Raw genomic sequence first — 26,858 nt, 5'->3', positions numbered from 1 at the left:
ACCCGCCAGCAGCTCGGAAGTAACAACGGCAATCCTAACGATATCTTCATCTTCAAGGACTCAAGTGGATGAAGGGTAATACAACGGACCCTGATATTCAGGCTAGACTGTGAGCACTTATAGATGCATATAACACGACGTCCCATTAGATGGTTCCCTGAGGTAAGGTAAGTATTAAGGTGAGCCACAGGTTCACCTTAGCTGACGGCAAAAATCATGAGCACCGTCCTCGCAACATGATCCCCGGATCCAAAAGCATAACATAAAATGTCTTGTCTTGCAAAATTACAGAGAAAACTTGAGGAGCAGCGCAAGTTAATCAAACAAAAGGACGCGACCATCGCGATGCAGGATAGTGAGCTTGAATGGTTGGATCAATACATTCAATCAAAACAGTCCGAGGAAATTGTTATTATGATTTTTCGCAAGCATACGACACCTGACGATTATCAGCACCACGATTTCCCGTACTATGAAGCGCGTATTCAAAGACGCGATATCCCTAGGATGAGGAGTTGGTTCAAAGAGAAATTTCCAAAGAGATTGTCGGTATCGACAACGCCAACGGTATACATACCTTTAACAGATTCATCAAAGAAAGACATGTGGAGCGATACATATGTAACTTCAAATCAGCTGGTTTAGCTGCCGTGCTTCCAGCAGCAGCTGTACCCTCATCTTTGATGATTTGGTCATAGGGTGCAAAATGTATGGCGAACTGCAGCCTGTCGTGTAAGCTTGCTTGATAGAATGGGACATCCCTCGTCATCTTGAACATCTTGCCTATAGGGATGCAAAAGGTGTTGCCGTAAGCTGCGGCAATCGCCTTTTCTTTAGCAATTCCTGCATGTTCAGTCAATTTTACCTGTAGGCCGCAGATTCTACCATCGTTGGGATTGATGCCCTCAAGAATTAGATTGTTCTCGCGTTCAAATTTTGGAAGCCACAAATCGCGATACACTGCGAGTATATTGAAATCGCTGATGTTTTGCACTTTGTGGCCGTTCAGACTTATTCGAAGGTTTTGAACCAGGGCCTTGCCGATGTTGTTGACGATGGTGCGTTTGGCGTTGGTACCAGTAAGCTCCAGGTCAAAGAGGAGTTTGAGGGAGCCCGGGAACAATACATCATCTTTACAAGTACAAGTCTTCGTTTTGATTGATCGTGGTAGGGTTATGGGAGACCTTGACACGCTGTTTCTTGCCTTTCATGGCAAGCATAGTCTTTAGTTCCTTGTTAGGATCTAACTTCGTTCCGTACATTTATTAGTAGGGATTTGCGGTTTGAATAAATGTCATATAACAAAGACTTCAAAATGGATGACTTTACACCAGAGAAAGGCATTCAAGACGAGCCTGAGGAGTTTAGTATCGATAGCGAGACCCTTCGACAAGTGGATAACCCAGGGTCCAGCACTGAGCCCCAGGCGAGTGGGACAGAAGCGACTGAGACAGACATCACGCCAAGTCAACCGGAATGGTTGCAAAGGTTGCTGGAAAAGGAAGGAGACGACACCACGCTAAGTCAAGGGGAAAGGCTGAAAAGGTCGAAGGTTGTTAGCTTTTACAAACAGCTTGCGGTGGAGCTGGGGGAGCCGAAGTTAGATGCGATACCTTACGACGATTTTAGGCTTGACAATAACCAGCTTTTCTCCGATGATATAAGACTCGCAAGGGAAGATAATGGTGAATTTAGAATTATTGGCTCGACGCTGCTGAGGATGCTACGCCCCAAGAATCGCTTTGGGCGTATGGGTTTCGGAGGCCATAATACACCTATCGCTCCAACGGCCGGGAGGATCTTGAACGATGTGAAGCAGATCGAAGCAAAGGGTGACAATATCGAAATGTTACCACGGCTCGGGAAAGTACTCGACGAGTTTGGAGGAAGCAAGATATTCACGGATCGCGAGAGAAGGGGACTCGACCAAGGGATTCGAACAATCCGTGGCCAGCTGAGGATGTTGGAAAGTAAGATACTCGCAGAGATGAGCAGATCAAAAGTCTCGAGGACAAAAAGAAGGCCAACCCTGGAGCAACCAAGGAACAAATAGACATTTGGAACAAAGAGCTAAAGAAACTGCGGTATGAGAAGAAATCCCTACGAGAGCAACACGGCGTATTTTCCTCCGAGATTCAGAGCCAGCTGAAAATTATCAAAGAGACTCTGATGAAGATCGCTGGGGATGATAAAACCTTGGTCGAAAAGCTCAAGATCTTGTTCAAGGAGCAGGGCCTGACTATCGCGAGCATCGTTTCTGCTGTTGGCTTGCTGGTCTCTATCATCGTGCTCGCCGTCACTGGAGATGGAGGTGCCGCCGGAGAAGCTGCTACAGGAGGAGGTGCCAATGACAAGGATTTTTTACGAAAACAGCTTGAAAAACTCGGACGATTCTTGAAGTACCTTGCAGGCAAAGCAGGCGCAGCACTACCAGGGATCATTGGCAGTGTGGTGTCGTTATTCTTCAGAGTTGCGGCTAGGGTTATAGAGTATGTAGCAAAACACCTCTACCTGACCATCGCAGGTGCTGTGGGTATAGTTATTGCTTATGTGGGTAACAGAAGGAGTAAGGGCAAATCGCACTGAGAGTCTAGTATGTTGTTCAACACATTAGACCTATTTCTGCATCCATAAAAGACGAGGATTAGCCCTACTCCCAACGTGATAACGGTAGCCTTGGTGTCATCGTGCTGGGTTGCATCAACTCCTGACGTAGTGAGCGACTCTGATCGGGGTAGGGTGGCACCCTCCACTTTAATTTCTTCCCTTGGTGCTTGATGTTTGGAACTCTGTGTTCTGGCAGCGTTAATCTGCGGGTTAACACCAATAGTGGAATAGCCCTTGCTGATTAAGATCTTGTTCGTAAAATTAGCGATGTTACCTATCCACAACCCCATATCACTCGAGATCATATACACTCCATGAGCAACACTTTAATCGACCTTGCTACGTGCATACCTGAGTACATTTTCAAACTCATTGATCTCCGTACCTGTGTTGGTAGGCCTTTTGACGAGATCCTCGAATCTTGTTAAGTATAAACGTTGGGCATCGATTGCAATCCCTTCACTCCCGATTATACCAGATCGCGCATTAGCTTGTGCGACACGCGGATGTCGCACAGTAGACCGCAAAGTTCAACTGTGTTGACCGCAAATTGAAATCCAAAGAGCTAAACACATGAGGAGACATGCTTACGTGGAATTTTTATAACTCCGTATACCTCCCTCTTAAAGGTTCAACAGACAGGCTGGAGTTTATGCTCACGGATGAGCATCACCACGATAAGAATGTTTCGTTCGTTGGAATAACTATGCATTTGCTCATAGAATAAATGACAAATATTGCTAAGCTTTACCTGAACGTACCTTCTGCACCTACGGAGGGAATGGAGGAGGACAGTTCACAAGTCTACAGACTGAGGAAGATCGAAGAAGTGGAACAATACCTGCGGGCTGAGATTAAAGAGCGTGACAAACTCGCCAAAAAGTTCAAAATGCATGATACGTGGGTTAGATACATGGATCACGGGTTACTAGCGGTAAGCGTGATAACTTCAGGCGGTGGCATTGGTAGTATACTCTCGGGAATCGGTGTACCACTGGCCGTGGCTATGGGTGGAATCACTATCGCCGTAGGGTTAGGCCAAGCTGGTCTACGGAACGCCGGGAAGGGGCTAGGTGTCAAGAGTAGGAAGCATGAGCGCATCAGACTACTGGCGGAGACCAAACTCAACTCTATCGTTGACTTGATCTCGAAAGCCGTGGAGAATGGTGTGACTGCGACTACGAGTTCAGCCTAATCATGCAGGAAAAGCAAAAGTACATGGTGCTGAAGGAGCAGATCAGACAGTGTGTCAAGAAGATCGTGGACTATATCAATGAACGGGAACGTATGCAGTTTGTCGCGAAAGGACGTGAGGAGGCGAAGGACGAGCTTCTGAAAAAACTTCAATCTGCGGAGTATGTCAGCGGTACTTAGAGGAGCCACCGGCTTTTTCATAATTTGTAGTTGGCGACTACACCCGGTCAGGTCTAGTGTGTTGTTCAACATACTAGACGATTTAGAGTACTTCTCCAGTATCTCGATCGATGATGTGGTCACCATCATGTACTACACATCGCTGTATCAAGCTTTACAATAAGGACCGTCTGTTTGTGTCGAAGCGTCCCTATACTTAACCATGCAGATGGCTTCGAGAAGAGGACCCCTATTCATAGTTGAGTAGTTACGAACCTTTAGCGGTTTCGCTTCCTTTTTTCAGTTCGGAAACGTTCATGTTTGTTTTCTATGGCTGAGGCGAACTATAGAACTTTGACGAGCCACTTACAAGACAGTGAAACCCTCTTCATCATCGGAGTCACTGAAGTAAAAAGTGTCGTATACTTCAACCTCTTTATATTTGCACTCTTCCAGAGTGGTCTGTATATAGTAGTTGCGCCCTTGCCTGTAGATACTCGCCAGCTTGATGATGGCCTTTCACTCGCAACTTTTTCTTATGGAATTTTGTTCTGACTTTACCATCCCAAATCTTGAGCTTGGTGTTGAGGTATCGCTCTTTTTTCACGCCGGCATTGGTGAAGCAAATCCCCGCCAAGGACTCCACCTTATCCAAGATCTCTCCATATTTAGCCAACCACTCAGGTTAGCTTGCTAGATCAAACGACATCGTTAGCGCACCCTCGTTGTATTGAGAGACACCCTTGGAGTGGATATTTTCAGGAGTCAGTATCACTAACGGTCCTAGGATGACATCTTGGTGCCGATAGCCAATCACGAAGCGCTCATCCTTGCCTTTGTTTGCTGGGATAGGATCGCTTAGCATGATATTTTCAATGTTCTCTTCTTCGATTTTTGGCGGTTTTGAATTGCTGTAAAAGTATTCAGACTTAACAATTTGTCTCAGAATTTCAACATCCTTTTATTTGTGGAAACAATACTTCAACTAGCATCACAAGGACAGCTACCACCATTATACGTGATATACTCATGCCAGCAGTACCAACATAGCAGTTTACCTTTTATGAGGAATCTCCGTCCACAGGAGCATCTGTCGTAGGTGTCGAGTATCTTTTCACAGTCATCGCATTGTTCCTTCATCGTTTATTTACGCCACAAGAGCCTAAGGCCCGCCTTTTCATCTTCCGTAAAACACCATTCCATAGCCCTGTTAGGATGCCAGGCTACTGGAAGAAGCTCCTTCTTAATCCTATACTTCCGCTCTTTTCTCAAGTGATGGGCCTCGAGTAACTCAGGTTCCTCTACAGCCATGCTGTGATACATTTCCTTAGTAAAAAACCAGTCCGGAACATGCTTGAATCGCCATGGTCCTTGTTCAATAGCCTTGGTACACATGTCTTGAGTTTTGAAATGGTCCGGAACATCCCCGAGCAGCCGGGGATTAAGTTCAATAACCCTTGTGCACATTTCCTGGGTCTTGATATGATGTGGAACATACTCAAGCAACCAGGGCTCCCGTTCAACCGCCATGGCACACATTTCCGGTGTCTTGAAATGATCTGGAACATTCTCAAACAGCTAGGGGTCCTTACCAACCGCCATGGCGCACATTTCTTGATCTGGAACAAAATCGAACATGTGGGGCATTTCTTCAACCATCCAGTTACACATTTCCTGGGTCTTGGTATGATCTGGGATATTCACAAATGTTGTAGTATCTCCCTCGGTGGCTATGTCACACATTACATCCGTCTTTAATCGATCCGGCACATAATCGTACATATGGGGGTATTTATCAACGGCTCTGTCACACATGTCTGGCTCTTGAACTGATCAGGAACATGTTTAAGCATCTGGGGTATTTCTTCAACTATCCAATTGCACATTTCCCGGGTCTTGAGATGATCAGGCATATTTTTAAACCAAATCATTTTTCTTTAAGTAAAACCCTATCCAGGATCATTTGGTGCGGACCTGCGAATATGTGAAATCCCCATACTCAATCGCGCATGCTCTGGATTTTGTTGATGTCAGCATTATCACTATCAACGTGTGCGCATGCGCAAGAATTTTTGATGATGTCATCAAAATTTCGTGTGCTGGTGAGTTTTGGGGATTTTGGAGGGCGTGTCGGGGGAGCGTTTTTAGCAGGGTTTGAGGGGGTAAAAGTGTTAAAGGAGCGAAATCCTGCTTTAATTCAGTCTACTATACTACTAATGCAAATTGCAGATATATTGAAATATTGAAAGTAGACGTCAACCTCGTCCCCAGGACTATTTGCTTCTCAACGGCGCTGCGCTTTCTGATAGTTCTAGCGAAATAGCCCTGGACCAGGCTGGTCACCGTATCGCATCTGATTGGCCAACGGCATTACCCTAATTATGCAACGCTTTTAGCTGGCGTCAGCAAAATTTCTAAAAGTGATACATAAACAAATATGGCACCGGAGGATGTGGCGCCGTCGTTGGTGGTGGTTTTAAATCCTTAAAAAGCATTACGCAAGCAAATTGAAAATAAAACCAAATTTTTTTGTGGAGCACGTTTGCTACGCGAAGTATACCAAGAGAATTATTGAGATTTTCAAAATTTGGATAGAAAAAAAATCATATAAAATCAGCGTAAGGAAATATGACTGATATTTTTTCACGAAAAGGTAGGTTATTTTTTTTTCTACTAGAACAAATAACTTTGGACCGAGCAGCTGTAATAAAAGTTATCTAAAAATGCCAATAAATAGGCTTTGTACCCCCCTACCCAGAGATAGAGAAATGTTCGTTCTGGCGCAGACGACGTCGACCAACGGGAAATACCCTAAGTCATCTGTTAGTAACCAACACAAAATAATATGAATATGCCAATAACTAACATATAATAACATATACCAGAAATACATGACGTCGTCTGCCAATAACCAACACATAATAATATATACCAGAATTACATGACGTCATCTGCCAATCACCAGCACAAACTAATATTAATGATATATATCATTAAATACTAGCACATAATAATATAAACGAAATCATGTGACGTCATGCGCAATAGTATATATGCTATTATACAGAATATGAGTAAAGGGAAATTCCCTTACTCAAACTATGACCGCGCCAGAAAATTTGTTGAAATCAAAAACTATATATAATAAAAGAGATGAATTTAAATTCTAATACCGTAAAACAATTACACGTAATTGCAAAATCCCGTGGGATTAAGGGATATTCAAAATTACGCAAAGCAGACATCGTTGTGATATCTGCAACTTTGCCGACGACAACACCATTTTTAGTTGTAACAGTAGCATTACTGCTGTTCTAGAAAGTTTGCACTCTGACATAGTCAAAGTGGTAAACTGGTTCAACTCAGATGGTATGGTTGCAAATCCAAGCAAGTTTCAGATGATAATTCTGGGAGCTGATGTTGGCAATATCAGCATTCAGATTGGCTCATCTTCTATTGCTCCATCAAAACAAGTTAAGTTACTAGGTATTACTCTGGATGAAAAACTTTCATTTTACCCTCACGTAAAAGAGATGTGCAAAAGTGCTTCCTCAAAGACAAAAGCACTCCTGAGGATACGAAATTTTCTCAAACAGGATCAGATTGATTTATTATTTAACTCATTTATTTTACCTTGTTTCAATTATTGCCCCCTTGTATGGATGTTCTGCAGCAAACAGGCACACAATTTCATTTCGGCAACCCATAAAAGAGCGTTGTGTGCAAAAACTGGTCTGGTGCAGAAAACCTATACAGAAATACTGGAAATATCTAGTATGATGCCTATCCATGATAGAAATCTGAAAAGCCTTGTAACTGAAGTTTATAAGTGTCTTCATGGATTGAACCCTGAACTAATGTGGGATATTTTTCGAAAGAAGGAGACTACTTACAGTCTTAGGCGTGGTACTGTACTGGTCATTCCACCTTCTAAAAGCAGTATCGGTCAGAATTCTTTTCAATTTCGCGCTAGCCTAGCCTGGAATTACCTACCTGCGTGTGTCAAAAATGTGACAGATCTAAAAGAATTCAAATCTGTTATCAGGCACGTTGAAATATACTGCCAATGTAAACTCTGTGCTGCTCATTCGGGGATCAATCGATGATTTATTTTAGTATTTTATTTGTATTTTTATCACTTAGTATTTACATGTTTTAATTTGATAGTTGGTGTAAATTAGTACCTTGTAACTATACTGGATCCAACTTTAAATAAAGAAATAAATAAATAAAATAAATAAAAGTAAGTTGCGAAAATTGTCAGAGTGGCTACTATCACATGTACCGGAGAGTATCAAGGGACCAGTACGGCAAACTTTTGCATTAGTTAAAAATCGTATTCTCTCATTATATCATGGAGCAAGAAAGACCCTTCTTGGTGAAATAGAGGAGGAGGCGAGGGAAGATCATGCTGAAGAGCAACCTAATCAAGATTTTACCCCCCCCCCCCCCCCCCCCACCTAAGAGCATAAGCATGCATTACATAAGACATTCAAAAGTTATCGCATAGCCGGTGTTGATAAAACAGATATTAATGGATACTTGGACATTGTACGATCACATGTGAAAAAATTGATCGAGAACCAGGTGGGAGAAATGGGATCTGCGAAGGTGCAACTTTTCCTTTGGATCCTATGGAGGAAGCCCATCGAGGGTACTAATGAGTTTATAGAAGTAGACAAAGTATTTCATAGCAATATGACATCAGTATTTAAAGGAACCATAGTGGATGAATCGCTGGATATGATGTTTAATCAAATTAGAAAGCATGTGGAAAACCCCGCTTTACCGAAAAGTGGCTTTAGTATTGGTCGTATTCAACACCTAGATGTTGATTTTCATAAGCTAAAGTTAACGCGGGGCTCCTCATATATTGAAACACCTAGATGGATCGGTATGAAAAAGGCCACCATCAACCCGAATAACACCGATGAAGAATGATTCCGATGGGCTATAGTAGCCGCCTTGCATCATGAGAATATAGCAAAAGATCCTCAAAGAATTAGTAAGCTGCGACCCTATGTGGATCGATACAACTGGCAGGGTATTGAGTTCCCAACATCCATCAAAGATATCACAAAGTTCGAGCGGAATAATCCCGACATTGCCGTAAACGTTCTATATGTAATGGGTAAGAGCTTTAATATCCTGCGTAGATCGGTATATAACGAACGTGAGCAGGCTAATTTGCTACTAATAACCGATGAGAAGAGGAATCATTACGTAGCCATAAAAAAATTATCACGACTAATGGGTAGCGAGATATCGAAGAACCATGGGAAAATGCATTTTTGTCTGAATTGCCTGCAGGGGTTTCAAACGATAGAATCCCGCGATAAACACTTTGTATATTGCAAAGGTAATGAAGCGGTAAAGATAACGATGCCGAGTGAAAAAGAAAAATGGGTATATTATCAAGATGGTCAGCAGTAATTTATGGTCCCATTCGTTATATATGCGGATTTTGAAAGCCTACTAATCCCAATGAAAGAGAATGCTCGGGATACCAAGACTAAGACGTTGAATAAGCATGTACCATGCGGGTGGGCCACATACTCCACTTTCGCATATGGAGAAGTGCCAGACCCACTAGCAGTCTACAGAGGTGAAGACTGTGTAAAGAAGTTCGTCGATCATCTAGAGGATGAGGTAAAGCGACTCTACAGCACCTACCCTCAACAGAACATGTTACCACTAACGAAGGTACTAAAGAGGGAGCACGACTCCGCCACGGGTTGTCACATCTGCATGAAACCCTTTGACAAACGACGAATATAGCCGTAAAGTTCGAGACCACTGTCACTACACGGGGTTATACAGAGGCACTGCTCACGCGATCTGCAACCTCAGATACAAGATACCAAGCCACATGCCTGTGATCTTCCACAACCTATCGGGGTACGATGCCCACTTGTTTATTCGAGAATTGGGGGAGAAATATGATACCCAGGATATTGGTTGCATCGCTGAAAACACGGAGAAGTATATCTCCTTTAACGTAAAAATCAAAGTACCCATTGCAATGGATGATGGTGAAACATACAAGAAGATAGAAATCAGATTCTTCGACAGCTGTCGCTTTATGGCATCAAGCTCGGAAAAATTGGCAAGAAACCTCGATGATGAACAGTGCAAAAATCTCCGTTGGTATTTCAATGAGGATAACATCTTTAAACTCATGCGTATAAAAGATGTTTTCCCTATGAATACATGAATAGCTGGCAACGATTCAAAGAGACTAAGCTACCTCCAAAGGAGGCTTTCTATAGCAAGTTGAACATGAATGGGATTAGCGATGAAGAATATGAACACGCTCAAAAAGTTTGGAAGGCAATTATCCCAAAGGGCCAAGAGACTACCATGGGTGACTAACACGATGTTTATTTAGTGACGGATGTCCTTCTATTGACTGACATCTTCCAGAGCTTTCGAGGAGTGTGCCAGGAGAACTACAAGCTCGACCCCGCTCACTTCTAAAGCGCACCCGGCTTAGCATGGAAAGCCGCCCTTAAATATACGGGTGTAAAGCTGGAGCTGCTAACGTACCCTGACATGCTACTCATGGTCGAACGCGGAATACGAGGTGGTATCACGCAAAGTGTTCACTGGTACGCGAGGGCCAACAACAAAGATATGGGTGATCAATATGACCCTGAGGTTGATTCGTCATACCTGCAGTATCTATACGCCAACAATCTATATGGCTGGGTCATGCAACAACCCCTCCCAACTCATGGTTTTAAATGGGTGTCGAATATTGAGATAATAGATGAAAAGAAGATCGAGAAGCTGGTATCTCATAAAAATCATGGGTACCTCCTGGAGGTAGATGTTGATTACCCGAAGGAGCTCCATGACAAGCACAACGAATTACCCTTCCTGCCGGAGCGTAAGGTGGTATACAGGGTTGAAAAATTGATCCCTAATCTCGATAATAAGAAGAAATATGTGGTACACATCGGAGCTTTACATCAAGCCGTGAAACATGGATTGGTATTAACTAAGGTGCACCGTGCTATCCAATTCAAACATAGTGCATCGCGCCGGGACTATATCGATCACAACACGAAGCTGAGAACGACCGCCAAGAATGACTTTGAGAAGGATTTCTATAAGTTGATTAACCTCTCGGTGTTTGGAAAAACCATGGAGAATATACGGAATCATAGGAATATCAAACTCTGTGCCAATGAAGCTGCTTATTCAAAACTCGTAATGCAACCAAACTTTAAAAGCGGTACTTGTTTCAGTAAAAATTTGATGGGTGTTGAAATGGGTAGAATGGGAATTAAAATGAACAAGCCCGTATATATTGGTCAAGCTGTATTGGATCAGTCAAAAACCGTCATGTATGAATTTCATTATGATTACATGCAGCCCAAATATGGTAGCAAACTCTGTGTTACATGGACACGGACTCGTTCGTATACCACATTCGAACCCATGATTTTTACAAGGACATTACCGATGATGTTGAAGCACGTTTTGACACGAGTGCTTATGACAAGGATGACAACAGACCCCTGCGAATAGAGAAGAACAAGAAAGTTGTGGGTCTCATAAAAGACGAATTAGGCGGCAAAATTATGACAAATTTTATAACTCTGAGACCCAAAGCCTACGCATACAAGAGTCTCACGAAAAAGGGGGTTGATCGTAAGGCTAAAGGCGTGAAAAAGACCGTGACCAAAAAATGTATAACGTTCGAAGATTACGAGCAATGTCTGAAGGAAGGTATTGACATAAACAAAACATGGAGTTGTATTCAGAACAAAGGTCATAACATATACACGCAGGAAGTCACAAAAATCGCGTTAAATAGAGCTGATGACAAAAGGATAGTTCAGGCGCATCGGATCAACACACTGACTAGAGGTCATTACCGGTTGAAAGAGAAATAAAACAATGGAGGTATTGCTATTGATCGCAGTATTGCTCCCATATATATTGATACTTGCTTTCCTCTATCGATATAAACATATAATAAATACGATGTCTTCATTATCTGATATTTTTGATGTTGTTGATACACCAGAAGCGCTTGATCAAAAACCTATAGACAAACGTCAAGCCCTTAAAGATGCTCGCAAAACCAAGCCACACCTCTTAGGAAAAAAATGTACCGAGGTATTTTTGGACAAAGCCTCACCCGAGGTTATCGATAAAATTCATGCTGATTTCCCGGAAAAAGAACTCCATGAGAAAGAAGAAACGACAGCTCGAGCTATCAGCACTCACGCTCTTGGGTTATATAGCAAAACCATAAGCAATTTTGTACCCATCGATGATGTCGATGCTCTCCGTAAGGATCTAGAAAATGATTTGATAATCAAAGAATCCATGGCTGATCTTGGAATTCTCGTTTACACAGCATTTGGTAAATTCCTGGCACCTTTGCTCGTTGCGGCGCACACGATCAATCATATTCAGCTCTCAAAGTCCAAAATGAATGGAAATAAGGCTGATATAGAACAAGAAAACAATGGGGAATACTCTATCAAAGATAAGCATGGGCAATCGTGAATTCTTTGACAAATGGAGTAGGATAGTAGATTTAAAAAATAAAAACAGACTAAAGGCGCCGTATACGGATTGGATCTCAATATATGGTGATTCCAATAGAATACCTCTTGTGAAAATTCTAACAACGGCAGAAGACCGATTTCCACCACAAGCATATGATTTAATAGTGATTCCACATATTAGTAAATTAAGATATCTTTGTGGATATAACAAATAAGGGAAGTGATTTATAAGCCTTGCGGGTTATAAAAAATGAGCACTGAACAAGCGCAAGAAGAAAGGGTCATTACTAAACCAGTGAAGCATCCTGGTAGAGTAGCACAGGGGCAAAGACTAGCAGCACTTATGAAGAAGAGGAAGGAAGATCTTAAACAACAAGAGGGTGCTGTTGTTACTCCAGTCAAAACCTCTTCTGGAGTGACTTCTATACAGTCAAGCAGTGGTGTATATATTGGTGGAAGCCTTATTATCCTCGCATGTATTGGAGCTGTTCTATATTTTATCCGTAAGAGACCCGCGGTACAACAGCAGCAGCCTGCACCAGCGGTTCAACAACCAAGCGTGAGGCAGGAGCCCAAGGCAGATATTGACATTTTCAAGATGCGAATAATGAAAGCATGAGCGGCAAAGAATATCAGAAGGAAGTTGTTGATAGCCTATGGGAGTCTGTCAGACTAGTTTCATATGCAATCGTCTTGGCACTGGGTGCCAAAAAAGCATTAGGCGTTTCTCGACCAGGTGCGAAGATGGATCTGGAGGATAGGCTTAAGCTCGCTGGATATATGACTGGTGCGATCTTATTTGACGATTACGCAGTAAAACAAGGCTAGTATAAGCGTTCCATGATGCCTCCAAAATAGAATAGTTGAGCGAAAAATTTGTGTATATCAGGCGGTATACACAACCAATATGGGGACCAAGAAATGCAATAAATGCAATCGCTCTTTTACATGAGACAATTTCAAGATCAACAAGCGTAATGGGCAACGGACAAAACAATGTATCAAATGCCTAGACGGTATGAAGGCGTCAAGGGAACGAAATAGGTGCATTGAACATGGTAGGATAAGATATCAATGTAAGGACTGTGGAGGTAATCAAATATGCATCGAACATAGTAGGATAAGATCCATATGTAAAGATTGTGGAGGTGGAGGTATATGCCCACATAACAAGATAAGATCCAGATGTAAAGATTGTGGAGGTAGTCAAATATGCCTATGTGGTAGGATAAGATCCACCTGTAAAATTCATGGTCCCCTGGCCATCTCGCCCATGCTATACGCAGTCGGGTCAGCCATACCCTACAGAGGAGCAAAGAGCTCAGATTTAAAGAGTACCTTGGGTGCAATATGGTTATACTGAGGGATCATATCGAATTTCAGTTCACTGAAGGTATGAATTGGGACAATTATGGAGATTGGCATATTGACCATAAAATTCCACTACAATATAAGAAAAATGGTGTTGCTCAGTCGCTTGTTGAAGTGGCGAGACGGTTGCACTACACCAATACTCAACCAATGTGGGCAGACGAGAACATGTCCAAGGGTAATCGAAAAATTACAGAATAAGCACTGGAAATATTTGTGTATATCCTCGGGTATACACAAGTTGAAATAAATGATCTTGGATATCGTAAAAGACCCGCATATTGCAATCTTTGTTGGGGCAACAAGCTGTGGCAAAACCCAACGTGTCCTAGATCTTTTGGAAAATGAGTACAAGGGTCATTTTTACACTATAGTGATACTCTGCCCCACCATCCGCTGGAACACCACTTATCTCGCTAGACCATTGCTTTGGAAATATCCTTATGTGTTTTTGAACCGCAGGATCAATTGTTCGATTGGATAAGCAAATTTTCAAACCTCCTGGCAGGTGAAGAAACATTATTCATCGTCGACGATATGATAGCGGACGAGAGCCTAGATAAAAAAGGCAACCCCTGCTAGAGCTCGCAATCTCCGGAAGACATAAAAGACACACTCTCTGACTCCTTATTCAATCGTATACTGCGATTCCCAAAAATTTTCGTTGGCAAAAGAAACAGTGTGTCGTGTGAGATTTTCAGATCTGGTAAATCTTTGTGTACAAACCTCGCATTCCCAATGCTGCGTCAATACATCCATCTTCTTGATATAGAAACAATGACCCTGCAGCATACCAATATTGATCGTGTCTAAGTCTTTTTTGTATTGATTTTGGCCATATAAGAGACGCCATGGGGCCTTGTCGTTGTTTGTTTTTGGTTCAGAGACTCTGATATTTATTTCAAATCTTTTAGCGATGCCCTCCAAATCCACGAGCCTCGTAGCACGTACATCCTCCCTCTTTAGATTATGGTCCTCGTAGTACTCGCGAGCTAATTTGGGAGCTGGCCTTGTGAGGAACTTTTCGCACTGTTTTCGCTCTTCCCGGTAATGAACAGCTAGGCATCTCCAGAAGCACACGCTGTCTGTTCTCTCGTCTGTCTTGTCAAAGCTATATATGCACCTTTTTCCGCGCAACCAATCTGGTAATGGGCCACATTCAAGTAGGGGCTCCCTCGTAAAAATTATCTTGACTTGTATGTGCTTAAATATTATTTTACCTTCATATGCTCCAATGGTCTCGATAGTTCTGTCTGGTGCAAATAGGCTTTCGTCCAAAATTCGGCATCTTCCAAATCAAGGCGTTTCATCTCACATTCATCGATGAAAGCCTGGATTTCAGCCATGCTTGAGAGTGACCCGGAGCTCTTGGTTTTGGGTAATTGGCCACATCACCACCGCCTGATTTTTCGCATAATGTTATCTGTCAATGGCAGGTTAAGATTTTTGTTGAGCCTCCATGTTTTGATGCGGTTTCCGTCTTCTATTATTTCCGCGTCATCATCAAAAATATTATGGATATCCTCAATTACATCATTATTGGTGACATGCTTAGATTCTTTTCCAAACATGTGTTTGAGGTCCTGAATTCCTTGGTATTCGTCTTCGATGGTGGTCCCTGAACCTCATCGTGGAGAGTTGGTGTTGCTGAAAATTGATCCCTGGCCTTGTTATAATAGTAACTAACGGTATCCCGCACGCTCCTGAGTTGTTTAGTGAGAGCTTCGCGAGTTGCCGCTACTGGTGCCGACACGGTATTATATATTTTACTGATTGCATTTTTGAACCAACTCATCTTTATTATAGGTAGATTTCAATTTCAACCAGTATTTTTTTTAGTTTGGTCAAGGGTTGGATATTTCAGGGAATTTCCCTTACTCATATTCTGTATAATATGAGTATATGTTTTTGCGCATGCGTATTATCGGAATCGGTATTTCTCGGATTTTATTTTCGGATGACGTCGGATTTACCGATTTTGGGTGGAGGTGGTGGTGGAAGTGGTGGAAGCGGGGTTTTTGGGGGTAAAGGTGTGAAAGGAGCGAAAAACCACCTATAATCACTCCCTACTACTACTATAGATTTCACAATTTTTTTCAAAATAAAAAATATTGTTAGGGGATCCTTACCAGGGTAGTATTAGTTGCTGGAGCAAATTTCAACTCTAGGGAACTAACATTAAGATTAAAGGAATAATTCACTGCAGAAAATTACCTACATAGCCAGTTTTATCGCATAATTTATGCGCATAATTAATTCTTTAGTTTTTTTTTCTTTTTTTGGAAAATTTAATGTCCTACGTAACTAAAAAAGTCAAAAGTAGTTCTTTAACGTGGATATTTCATGTAGTTCATTTTTTTACTGGTGAGCCACCTTAATGTTTCCGTAAAATCTCCAGTAATTTTTTCTTTTAACCAATTAAGTTCGAAGCACATATAACTTGCACCGTCATCTAAGTTACAGGTTTCCTCTTTACCAAGACAATACACATACAAAACAGGAAGCTATACATAGTCTGCTGTGTTCTATTGCAATTTTTTATGTGCAAAACCGACGCAACACATTGTTTATCGCAACGAATGTCTTTTTTTTCTATTCAATGCAAAACAATGGTCGCAGCGAACGTGAATGTTGAACCTTTCGATCGAAAATATTACTTCAGAAACATTTGAGTCTGAAGTGAGCCAAAACTAAAAAAACATTGAGGCCTGATTACTTTGAAATGTTCTTATTGAAAAAAAAGACGTACTTGTGAACCAAATTTTCGGATCCCCTTCTGTCGATAAAACCTCGCCAATTTTTGGTACTCACATGCTTTTATATTCATGATATCCCTTGACATGCGAATTAACATCAAAATTTGTTGTCGTTATTATTTGTATTTCTTCATCTAGCGAGAATCCATTGTAATATAGGAACATAGGAACATAGGAACGCTGGCCCGGCGCGCGTAACCCTTTTATTACAAGCTCGTGAGCTTGTATTAAAACGCAAATGTGTCCTACAAGAATGGAGATTTTTGACACAGTAGTACTCGTGTGTTCGAATCTCATCTTGGTAACTATTTTTACTTTTTTTTTCTTTTTACTATCCCGTAACTATGTCCCAAATGGTCAATTGCAACGTCACAGATTTAAACTTTGTACCTAGACTCTCTAAGTACCTGGAAGTCATCTAAATGACGTTTCAGGCCAAAATAGGTATTTGTTTTCGACTTAATTTGGCACAGTTAACAAAAAAAGCCGAACATGATGGTGACATCAAAATTTGATTTTTTGTCACCTAATCATACGTCTTGTATTAATTTAGTTTCCAAGGGGAACACACCTTGCTTTGCCGTGATTTGTTTTGTTTTTGTGAGCAAAATACACATACGTCAAAATGGAAAAAGAAATCTAAGATGACTACCAAGCGTCCTTTGACCCTTCATGGGGATACTTTCTTGATCTTTTTTGCTTTAGTTTATTTTTTTAGTGTTATAATTTAGGAAAAAAGATAGTTTCGTACTATAAATCATAACCAGCTTACTTTTATAGTTAAATAAAGTGTTGTTTACGGACACACTGTGAAAAACCTCTACCACTATAATAGCTGGCGCACAAGAAGAAGGGGCTAACTATTGCAAAACTTGAACTGCATAGAAAGTACTAGACAACAAGCAATAGCTGTAAGTAGAGATAGCTGTAAGTAGAGTCATCATCATCATCATTCTCGCCTTAACGTCCGTTTTCCATGCTAGCATGGGTTGGACCAAGTGGTAATCCAAGTGGTAATCCCCCCCTTCCCCCTCTTCCTACCCAATGTTATTACCCTTCCCCTCAACGACACATCACCTTTTATTAATTGCTTAAACGACTCCTTAATTTTCACAACCTCACTAGACAACTTACCATTTAAGATTGAAATTTCGTCCTCATGCACACATAAATTATCGTTCAACTTTGCTATCCTATCCTTAATACCTTTGCTCTCACTGAACTCATCACTCTCCCCACTAATCAAATCATTTTGTTTCTCATACTTCTGATCCAAATGAACCTTTGTTGTATCATATTTTGCTGTAGCAGTCTTCAATGCACCCCTCTAATATCGTGCAATTATTTATCAAGATCCACTATCTCCCTCAAATACTTCCCAAACTTGAGTGTCTGTCCATCTTTATTTTAATTGCTTTGGGTTCCAGAATAATAACACAAATTGATAGAAACAATGTATTTCTGTTGGAATGAGTAGATACAACACATTCAGTATGCGTAGACTATTTATGGAAATTTTTGGGGAATGGGTAGGAATGAAGGTGCCTCCTTCATGCTCCTTCATATGCACAAATATATAATGCATAACCTGAGCGTCAGGTTATGCGTTATAGGCGTTTTCATGCCCTGAGCGTCAGGTGCATAAGACAGATGAGATGCACTGAGCGTCAGATGCATCGACATGTCCTGAGCGTCAGGGCACATGCTAATTATGGTGTTCTCTTCCATACCCTGAGCGTCAGGTGTATGAGAGATGCCCTGAGCGTCAGGGGCTTCTACATGCCCTGAGCGTAAGGCGCATGTTTCCTATTCACATGATGACTACACTAGAGATGCCCTGAGCGTCAGGCGCATCGACATGTCCTGAGCGTCAGGCACATGCTAATTACTTGTGTTCTTATTCTACAATGACTTTTATCAACACATTACTTGCCTAAACGGCTGACGCAGGAGGCCCAACACACCCACCAATTAAATTAGAGGCTCCCTACAGACTTGTTGTTTCTACCTCTGGACTAAAACCCTGACATAACATGAGCCAAAAGAAATGTCAGGGAAACCTTGAGGTAGAAGCAATTTGTCTGGTTATGTTGTGCTGCGTGCTCACATAACAGTTGTGATGTTGTTGTCTTTAGTTGCATTGGAGACGTTCATGATATTTCGATTTCGACTCGAGTCCATTAAACCACGATGATTGAATTGGTATCTCATCCACCATTAGTAGGCGTGTTGATGACATAAAATAAAAAAAGAAATAGGTGAAGAAAATCAATCTATAAAAGGGTGGGAGGGTGGGTAACTGTAAGCTGTAAGGTACATCTGAAGAACTTGTGCAGTGTGGGATGTTGGGTTCTTATATGCAACCATTAATAATCAAGACCTGGGTAGGGTCCAGTTCCTGTACAGGCAAGTGAGACTAATAACCCTGGCAATCTTTAAGATTAGGTCTATTGGTAGAAACCAACCCCACTGTGTCAGGCTCTACATGACATGTTCAATGACTAAGGTGAACCTAATGTATATTAACCACAATACTAAAGAACTGTAATTCTGTCACCACAATTAACATGAGCAAAACTTGCAGTTTAGCTCCATTATATTCTCAACCTCCTTAACAATATCATCAACCTCATCAACTAACTCTTTACCATCCATAAATGTGTTCTTACGCAACTCTAATTTACTGTGATCTGTATTCTGATTTAATTACCCCAATTCATATTCTTCCAATGTGTTTTGCCCCGATTTTTGCTTCAATTTGTTTTTCGATTTTTTATTCAATTCAAGTCACTTATCGACATCTTTGGATGGAAAGCCAAGATCTTTTAGTCGATTACTACCCAATATAAGCATCAAATTTTTCTTAAAACTTCCATCTATATTTTTATAAAAATTCCTAGCCTTCAAAATTCCACCATTATTTTTTGACCCTGGGATAGCTAAATATCCTAAACAAGCTATAATGTTTAACACAGGGAATGGATGAACCCAACTCTTCCGCAATACGATAATAAAATATATTTATACTTATTCTATCAAATCTAGTAAAGACAAACCTGATGTACTATCCTTGTCTATTTGTCCAGTACCAGTATGTGTAGTATCACTTTAAGAAGCATACTGGTTGGCTGTATCATCAGTATTTTCCTAATCATCAAAACCCACATTATCAACACTCCCCATATCTAAATCTGCCATCACTATTTCCTTACAAATAAAAACGGGGGTCAAAGAAATCTATCCAAAACTTCCAATTGTTCCACCAGAAGAAGCAAACTTCAATACAAGTATCATAAATGGATACTATAATGAATTAAAGACAACAAAGGAGAAGATTCAGGTTAAGTATAAAAAATATTGTAGGGGGTCCTCCATGGCATGTAATTGTGTTAGTGGGGCAGAATGTATGAGTACTCTGTTAGGTGCAGAGGCATTAGCATCATTACCAACACTCATCGCCTTACCAGCATCTCTAGCAGTCGGATCTTTATCCACAGGCATCGGTCCATCAATCCTACTAACATCAAAAATCATAAAAACATGCCCGAAAAATATAAACAAATACTCAACCCTGATCGGTAAACTGAACTCGTCCATTACAATAATCAAGACTCTAATATCACAGGATGGAAATGGTAGGGACAAGTTTAAGAAGATAAGGGATGAGTATATTAGGAAATACTAGGGAAATAAGTAAAGTAAGTATTAAGTCAAAGAACAATTAAAATGGACGGCTTACCAAAAAAATTTTCTTCTGCAGCATGATCTTCATACACTGTTTTTATATAAATGGATAAGAAGTTGAAGAGGATTTTTTATGGGGATGGTGGATATTGGAAGGGTTTATCGGCAGTTGATAAGTTGGCGAGGACAGCTGATGATGCTGAGAGATGGTTAAGAAAACAACCAACATTCCAAATTTACTTACCCCGACCAAAGTATGTACCAAGACCAAATTCATCATATAATTTTTTTCCAAAAACTTAAGAAATCCATCAAGCTGGCCTCTTGTACCTTCCTCATGACAAGTATAAACAATAAACATACAAATACGCTCTGTGTGTTGTTGATGTTGCATCCAGATACAAAGCAGCACCCCAACTTACCCCAAAAACAGCTAAGGAGATGATGGCTGCATTTAAAAAAATATACAAGACTACACCATTAATGTATATCCTTGTCTAATAATGGTTGACAGGGGAAAGGAATTTTATGGTGATGTTACAAAACTATTCAACATCCATTAAAAGAGGTGATCCAAAACAACATAAAAGTCAGGATATTGTTGGAAGGTTTATTAGGATGTTAGCGGAGAGTTTAAGTCATCAGTATAGGAAAGAGATGGAGAAGGGTGGAAAGAGGAATGTTGAGTGGGTTGCTACGTTGCAGGGTGTTGTTCGTGGTATTAATGAGGATAAGACTAGATTTATTGGAATGAAACCTGTTAATGCTGTTAAGATGGGTAGTATTTATATTTATTTCATTGCCAAGGAAACAAGATGAGGTGTTGTTGGATGTGGGTACCTCTGTGAAATATTTGTATGAAGCTGGTGAATTGGAGGGTGGTAGAAGGAGAGCAGCGGATCCAAATTGGTCGCTGGATGTGTATAAGATTGTACAAAGGAGTGTTAGTGTCAAACGACTATAAAGAGGTTTCACTGTATATAAAGGGGCGGTGGCGGTTCTTGTGACAAGTGTTAAAGATTGCAAAGAGTGTTAAAAATTCTCTGTATTGCGTATTTTGTAATAGGGCTGCATCACAAAACTGAAAATGGCTAAAATTATTTGCATTGACATAATTTAAAGTGTTTAAATTTTGACCTGTGACCTGCAACCTGTGACCTGCAACCTGTGACCTGTGTGACCTGTGGAATACACCAGCTAAGTATCTGAATTTTTTTATTAGTGCTGGTGTTTTTATGGGATTTTTATATGTTTTTTGGAGATTTTGGGGGTTAATAAAAGTAATGGAAGGTTTTGCAGTTGTTTATGGTGGTGATAGTGTGAAACTTGAAAGATTAATTGCATGTTTTAAAGCCTGTGGTGCAAAGCAATACAGGCCTTGCCATCAGTCGCGAGCAATTGCTCGCGCTAGTGTAGTGCTCGCGTAAATGCTCGTTACCCGAGCATTCTATTGCTCGCGTAAATATTAACATTTTGAGATAAGTGTTAGCGTTATTCTCAAGAATTGATTATTCTTTTAGGTGAAACTGAAAAGATATTTGGTGTGATTATTTTCAACCCATTGTGCAAAACAGTTCATTCGCCATTTTATAAAACGTGTGCGATACGGGCATTAAGGTAATCTTTGTTGCGTATTCATTTTGCAGTAGAAAAGTGGGGGACGTTTTTAATAGTGAACCCCAAGCACGATGATCGAGGGTCTACTGGTATAGTGACTCTCTCTCTTAACTTCCTTTTCTACATGTCCGAAACAGTATGCATGACTATACTGTCGTTTTCATAAATTTAATGTTTATTTTTCAGGTCATCACAAGCAAATAGGAAAAAATATGCTTCGTTTTCAAATTAAAATTTTTTTTTACCACGTGGTTTAAATAAAACTAATAAATAAAATCTCTTTTTAATAGGTACACGTCAGGTACATAAAATTTATACAGAAAAAAAATTATACCGCATGTGGGTTTCAATTTTAAAATTGTTTAAATCACAGTTGCGGCATAAAGAAAATAATCCATTAAATTTGGACCTGCTATTGTTTCCAATTGTTTCGTCAAATAAAGAAATTATCTACAATTAAATCTATGATAAACTGTCTGTTCCGCCTGTAAGTGCAGTTTTGCAAACTTGCTCATCCGTGCTCCGTCAGAGTTCACCTCCGCATTAGTTCAGAACCGCATGGCTGGATTTCTTGTGTAAGACCTGGCTACCAACGAAGAACGGGCCGGACAAAAGAGATTTATGTCTACGTAGTTTTTTAACTAAGTCAGGAGTCGGTGAATAAGCTAGGATGGTCAGGTTGGCTATAAATAGGCTTGCTTGTGGATTTAAAGGACCAGGACTATCCAATAATTCTGAGTTCTAAAAGTGTCCGACCAAAACGGAAATCTATCGGACGTTTTAACCGACGAAAGTTCAAAACAAGCTACGGACATGTCCGACCAAACTGGAAATGTGGCGGACGTTTTAGGTGTGTGCCATGAAAGACTAAAATATGGCAAGCAAAATTGCTCGCGTAGACACTCTGACGCGAGCAATTAATTGCTCGGGAGGTTATTTGCTCATGGCAAGGCCTGCAATACCTCGGATTGGGGACATCAATTATTAGCCTTTATTCAAGTGTTGTTTCAAATGCTATTGATTTGGGTGATGGTCTGGGAAATGATCCCTTTATGAATGCAGGTTTGCAGAGAGTTACCTGTGACTTGTATTATGGGCTTAGTTCTTATCTCGCACCTTTGCACATTGTCTGAAAAAATCGTGGAGTGATAAAAATGGAGACAATTTACAAAGAAAGAAAATAATCTAAAAAGAGTGAAACAGGGGAAAAAATTGCTGAGTTTAATCGAAAAAGAAAGTAGGAGATATCAAGGGGTGTGGAACGTATTGAGAAAAGGGAGGTAAAATAATGGTTATCTTATTTATTTTGCGTCGAAACCTGCTGTGGTCTACGCAGGAAAAATCCAATCCAGTTAACGAAATGGATTAAAAAATCCCTATTTAAATCAATGTAGTTAAGAATGACCTATATCATATCACTGTTGTAAGTGGATTAAGTATTAGTTATGCGAGGTGTTGAGAAGTCTTTTTAACGTCCCTGCACCGGATTTAGGTAAAGTGGATTTCTCCAACTCTGTCAAGTTGGTTGGGATTGTTGCTGTGTCCATTTTTACGAACAAATTTCTTGTCAAGCAGAAAATTATTCCTGATAATGTGAAGATAACAAAATGTTGATTTATTCTGGTCGCATAGATCGACATTGATCAGATTATGATATTGATGAGGTGTTGATGGATAAAATTAGGGTTAAGAAGGTTATTGCTGATAACCCAACCCTAAAATTAATCTTATTGTGGATACTGTGAAAAGGTATGTAAGTCCTGAGATTATTCGTGCAGTAGTTAAAGATTATATGATAAATGAGGAAGATGCTAGTTTATTGGTTAAGTCTATTGTTTCTCAGTATATTGATGGTATTGGTTTGTGGGTGCATTGTGCACAGGATTCGAGTATAGTTACCAAGGGTAATGCTAAGTCTATAAAGTATGTGCGTGATATAAACAAAAATATTGAATTTGAAGCTAAGGGTGATTTGTCTAACTATAATTTTAAAGGAGTATGGCAAGGATCTTGGGGAACACTTCATACATTTTGATATTCCCAAGCCTATCTTTGCTAGCAATGGAATTACCTAAGTAGACATAAATACACACATAATGAAGTTCGTCTTAAGTCACTGTTTTATGATTTGGGCAAAGGTGATTTTACGATAACTGTTGTGTTTCTTCATGATGTTCCATTTGATTATGAGAAATTGCTACAGAAATATATCAAAGAAAAATTTGAGAAAGGTCCTATTCTGTTAGGTCGAAAGCTCAGGTCTGGACTTATATCACAAAAGAATGGTTTTGAGATATGTAGGGCATGTGAATTATATAGTTTTCATAGATTTGGCTGGATCTGCCATAACACTTAGCACACCAGACATAATTAAAAATAAAGCATATGCTCATGATGGGAAAAGAACTGTTTTGACTGTTACATTAGTTTTTTTTAAAATATTTAGGTCATTGGATTTGATGTTTTTTAAAAGAGCTTGTGTTTTTTAAATAAATCGAGATTAAAATCGTGTTACTATAATTAGTTTCGTTGTTGAAAAAATAAAAATTCAATGGCCTTCGCGTTTAATTTATTCTCGCGCAGAGTATTGTTTTTAAACAATGTTTCTTGCTATGCTTTTGTTTTTAACATGAAGCAATTATTTTCGCGCAATTTGAAAGGAACTCGCTATCCTATTGTGTTTTTTTTTTAATGAAAGAAATTATTTTTGCAAGTTGAGCGTACATGTACGCTTACATCTGGACTGTACTGTAGTCATGAGGGTAAAAAATCTATGTTTTACCAGTCTAATAAACAGGTACCAAGTGGTATACCAATACTTACGTCATATGGGTTTCTATGTAGAGTTAATGTTTGTAGCTGATGATGACGTTCATTTCCTGTTGTTTTTCTATTTCTTTAAACAGACAGTCTTCAAATCATACTCATACTAATAATCATAACATAAAATTTGCATGTTGGTCGGTCTCTGACAGTTTTTGCCTTTGCCTTTTCACTTTCATTTCCATTCACCTCAAATGCATAGAACTTTGATCTGAAACCTCTAAAGCTTTTCTTGACGTTTCCACCACACTTGTCCTTAAATTTTCCATAACGCCTTCTTTTTTGTGTTAACATAGTTTAGATGGTCTGGGGGGGGGGGGGGGGGTGGATTCTCCAATCTATTCTATTTATTCCTTGAAATTAGTGAAGATATTCATACAAATTATTGCATAAGAAAACATTGCCTTAGTACTTTAGTTTATTGATTTATCTTAGGAGAATACAAAAGGCACCAAAATTTGTTTCCTTTTTCAAGAAAAGAATTTCAGTGTAAGTTTCCCTGGATTACATGATTACGGAGGTGTGTTGTTTATATTTTTTTGCACTTGTTTATGCCTGCCTAAATACAGTCTTTTTTGTCCTGTTTTTTAAATTTATTTTTAAATTTATTTAAAGTTAAATTTATTTAAGTTTTGCCAAATTATATTTACACCAAATTTATTTTTCCTATATCAATTTTATTTTTCCACCAAATTGAAGTATTGCAGAATCTTAACAACTGATTGTGGGAAAATATTAAAATTGTATTTTCCCAGTTTGCTGGGTTTTTTTGCAGGAAAGTAAAAGAAAATAAGTAAGATTTCAGCCTTGTCATTTTACTTATTGTGTTCAGCCACTGCAGTCACATTTTTTAAATTGCTCTAATGAAAGAGGTGTAAGTTATATAGCGTACACTGTCCTTATTCTATATTTTCTAAAATAACCTTGTGATATTAACATTATAACAACTCTGTTTTGATAATAGTAAGCTTTCTGTGTTGACATATATGGTAACCGTTAATTGCATGGTTCACAATCTAATATAAGGAGCAGGTATGTACTATGTACAATTTAATAAATCATCCACTCTGTTTGTGACAAAATCATCAATGCTTTTGGATGATTTTGAATAACTTGTGTACTTTTACTATAATTATATATTATTTTGACAGTCTATTATTTTTGTAGAGATGTAAGTAAAAAAAGAATAGACATATCACTCTAAATGGCTTCAGATGATGAAGAACTACTTAGTTTGTTTTCTGATCAGGTTAATGAAAAATCTGTTTCTACAATAACTCTAAATGTTGATGAATTAAAAGAGCTTCTTCGCCAAGAAAGTAAATGCCACAAAGAAACTGGACACTGCTATAAAACCTTACAAAAGGAGTACGATAAACTGTTATGTAAATATGCAGAAGCTGAAAATGTCATTGACGAACTTCGTATTGGAGCTAAAGTAAATTTGTATTCCAATAGAGGCAATTTTGATGTTGATAATACTTTAAACGTTAGGTCAAAATCTGCTCAGCAAATAACATCAAGGCCACTGCTAATTAATAGAACTCATTCTTTGCCTAATACTGATAAAATAGAAAATGTTACAAAAGAAAGTGGAACTGATAGTTTACGTTTGAGTGTCTTATTGCAAACAAGTAACCTGCAAGATGACGTCACTGCATTTCATGATGTACTGAGTAATCAAGAATATACATATGATGAGCAGAAACAACTTTATGATGTTATGAAGAAAGAGTATGAAGACATTGAAAGTGAGTTAAAGAGAATTAAAGAGCTGGAGAACCAACAAAGTTACAGTGTGAGGTAAACTCTACTAACATGTTTTATTTATTTTTGTTTGATTTTGTATTCCAGTTTATTTTACAGCTTAAATGTTGCTCTGAATATAAATCTTTAAAGAACTTGTCTGATAAGATTCTTAATTCTGTATTTTACAGTTCGTCTTTTTTCTTCTAAAAGTATTGTTTTATGTATACGTGTGTAGATGTATTATTGTGCCTTTAGTAGTATTTCGAGGAGTATTAATAATCACATATTGGTTTATTTCAGCCACATTTTATTTCAGCTGGTAAGAGAGGCATCTACTGTCCATTGTGGGAATTTCAAAAACTTTGATCAGATG

General features: G+C 39.5%; 1 protein-coding gene across 3 annotated transcripts in view; it reads left to right on the top strand.

Annotated features, from left to right (window-relative positions):
• The first annotated feature begins 20,917 nt into the window (after positions 1-20,917).
• Positions 20,918-26,858, top strand: part of LOC130662508 (uncharacterized) — a 33,811-nt gene continuing 27,870 nt past the window's right edge. The window contains exons 1-3 of one of the 3 annotated variants that reach the window (XM_057461393.1): positions 20,918-21,913; positions 25,172-25,256; positions 25,701-26,539. In XM_057461393.1, coding sequence (XP_057317376.1) covers positions 25,941-26,539 — 599 coding nt within the window. In that variant the 5' untranslated portion in view covers positions 20,918-21,913; positions 25,172-25,256; positions 25,701-25,940. Of the gene's footprint in view, positions 21,914-25,171; positions 25,257-25,446; positions 26,540-26,858 lie in introns of those variants that run through there. The other 2 variants (XM_057461392.1, XM_057461394.1) reach the window with 2 other exon arrangements.

This window comes from Hydractinia symbiolongicarpus, chromosome 10 (genome assembly GCF_029227915.1).
Source record: "Hydractinia symbiolongicarpus strain clone_291-10 chromosome 10, HSymV2.1, whole genome shotgun sequence".
NCBI lineage: Eukaryota > Metazoa > Cnidaria > Hydrozoa > Anthoathecata > Hydractiniidae > Hydractinia > Hydractinia symbiolongicarpus.
The sequence above is the reverse complement of the archived record's forward strand: the minus strand, read 5'-3'. Positions and strand labels throughout refer to the sequence as shown.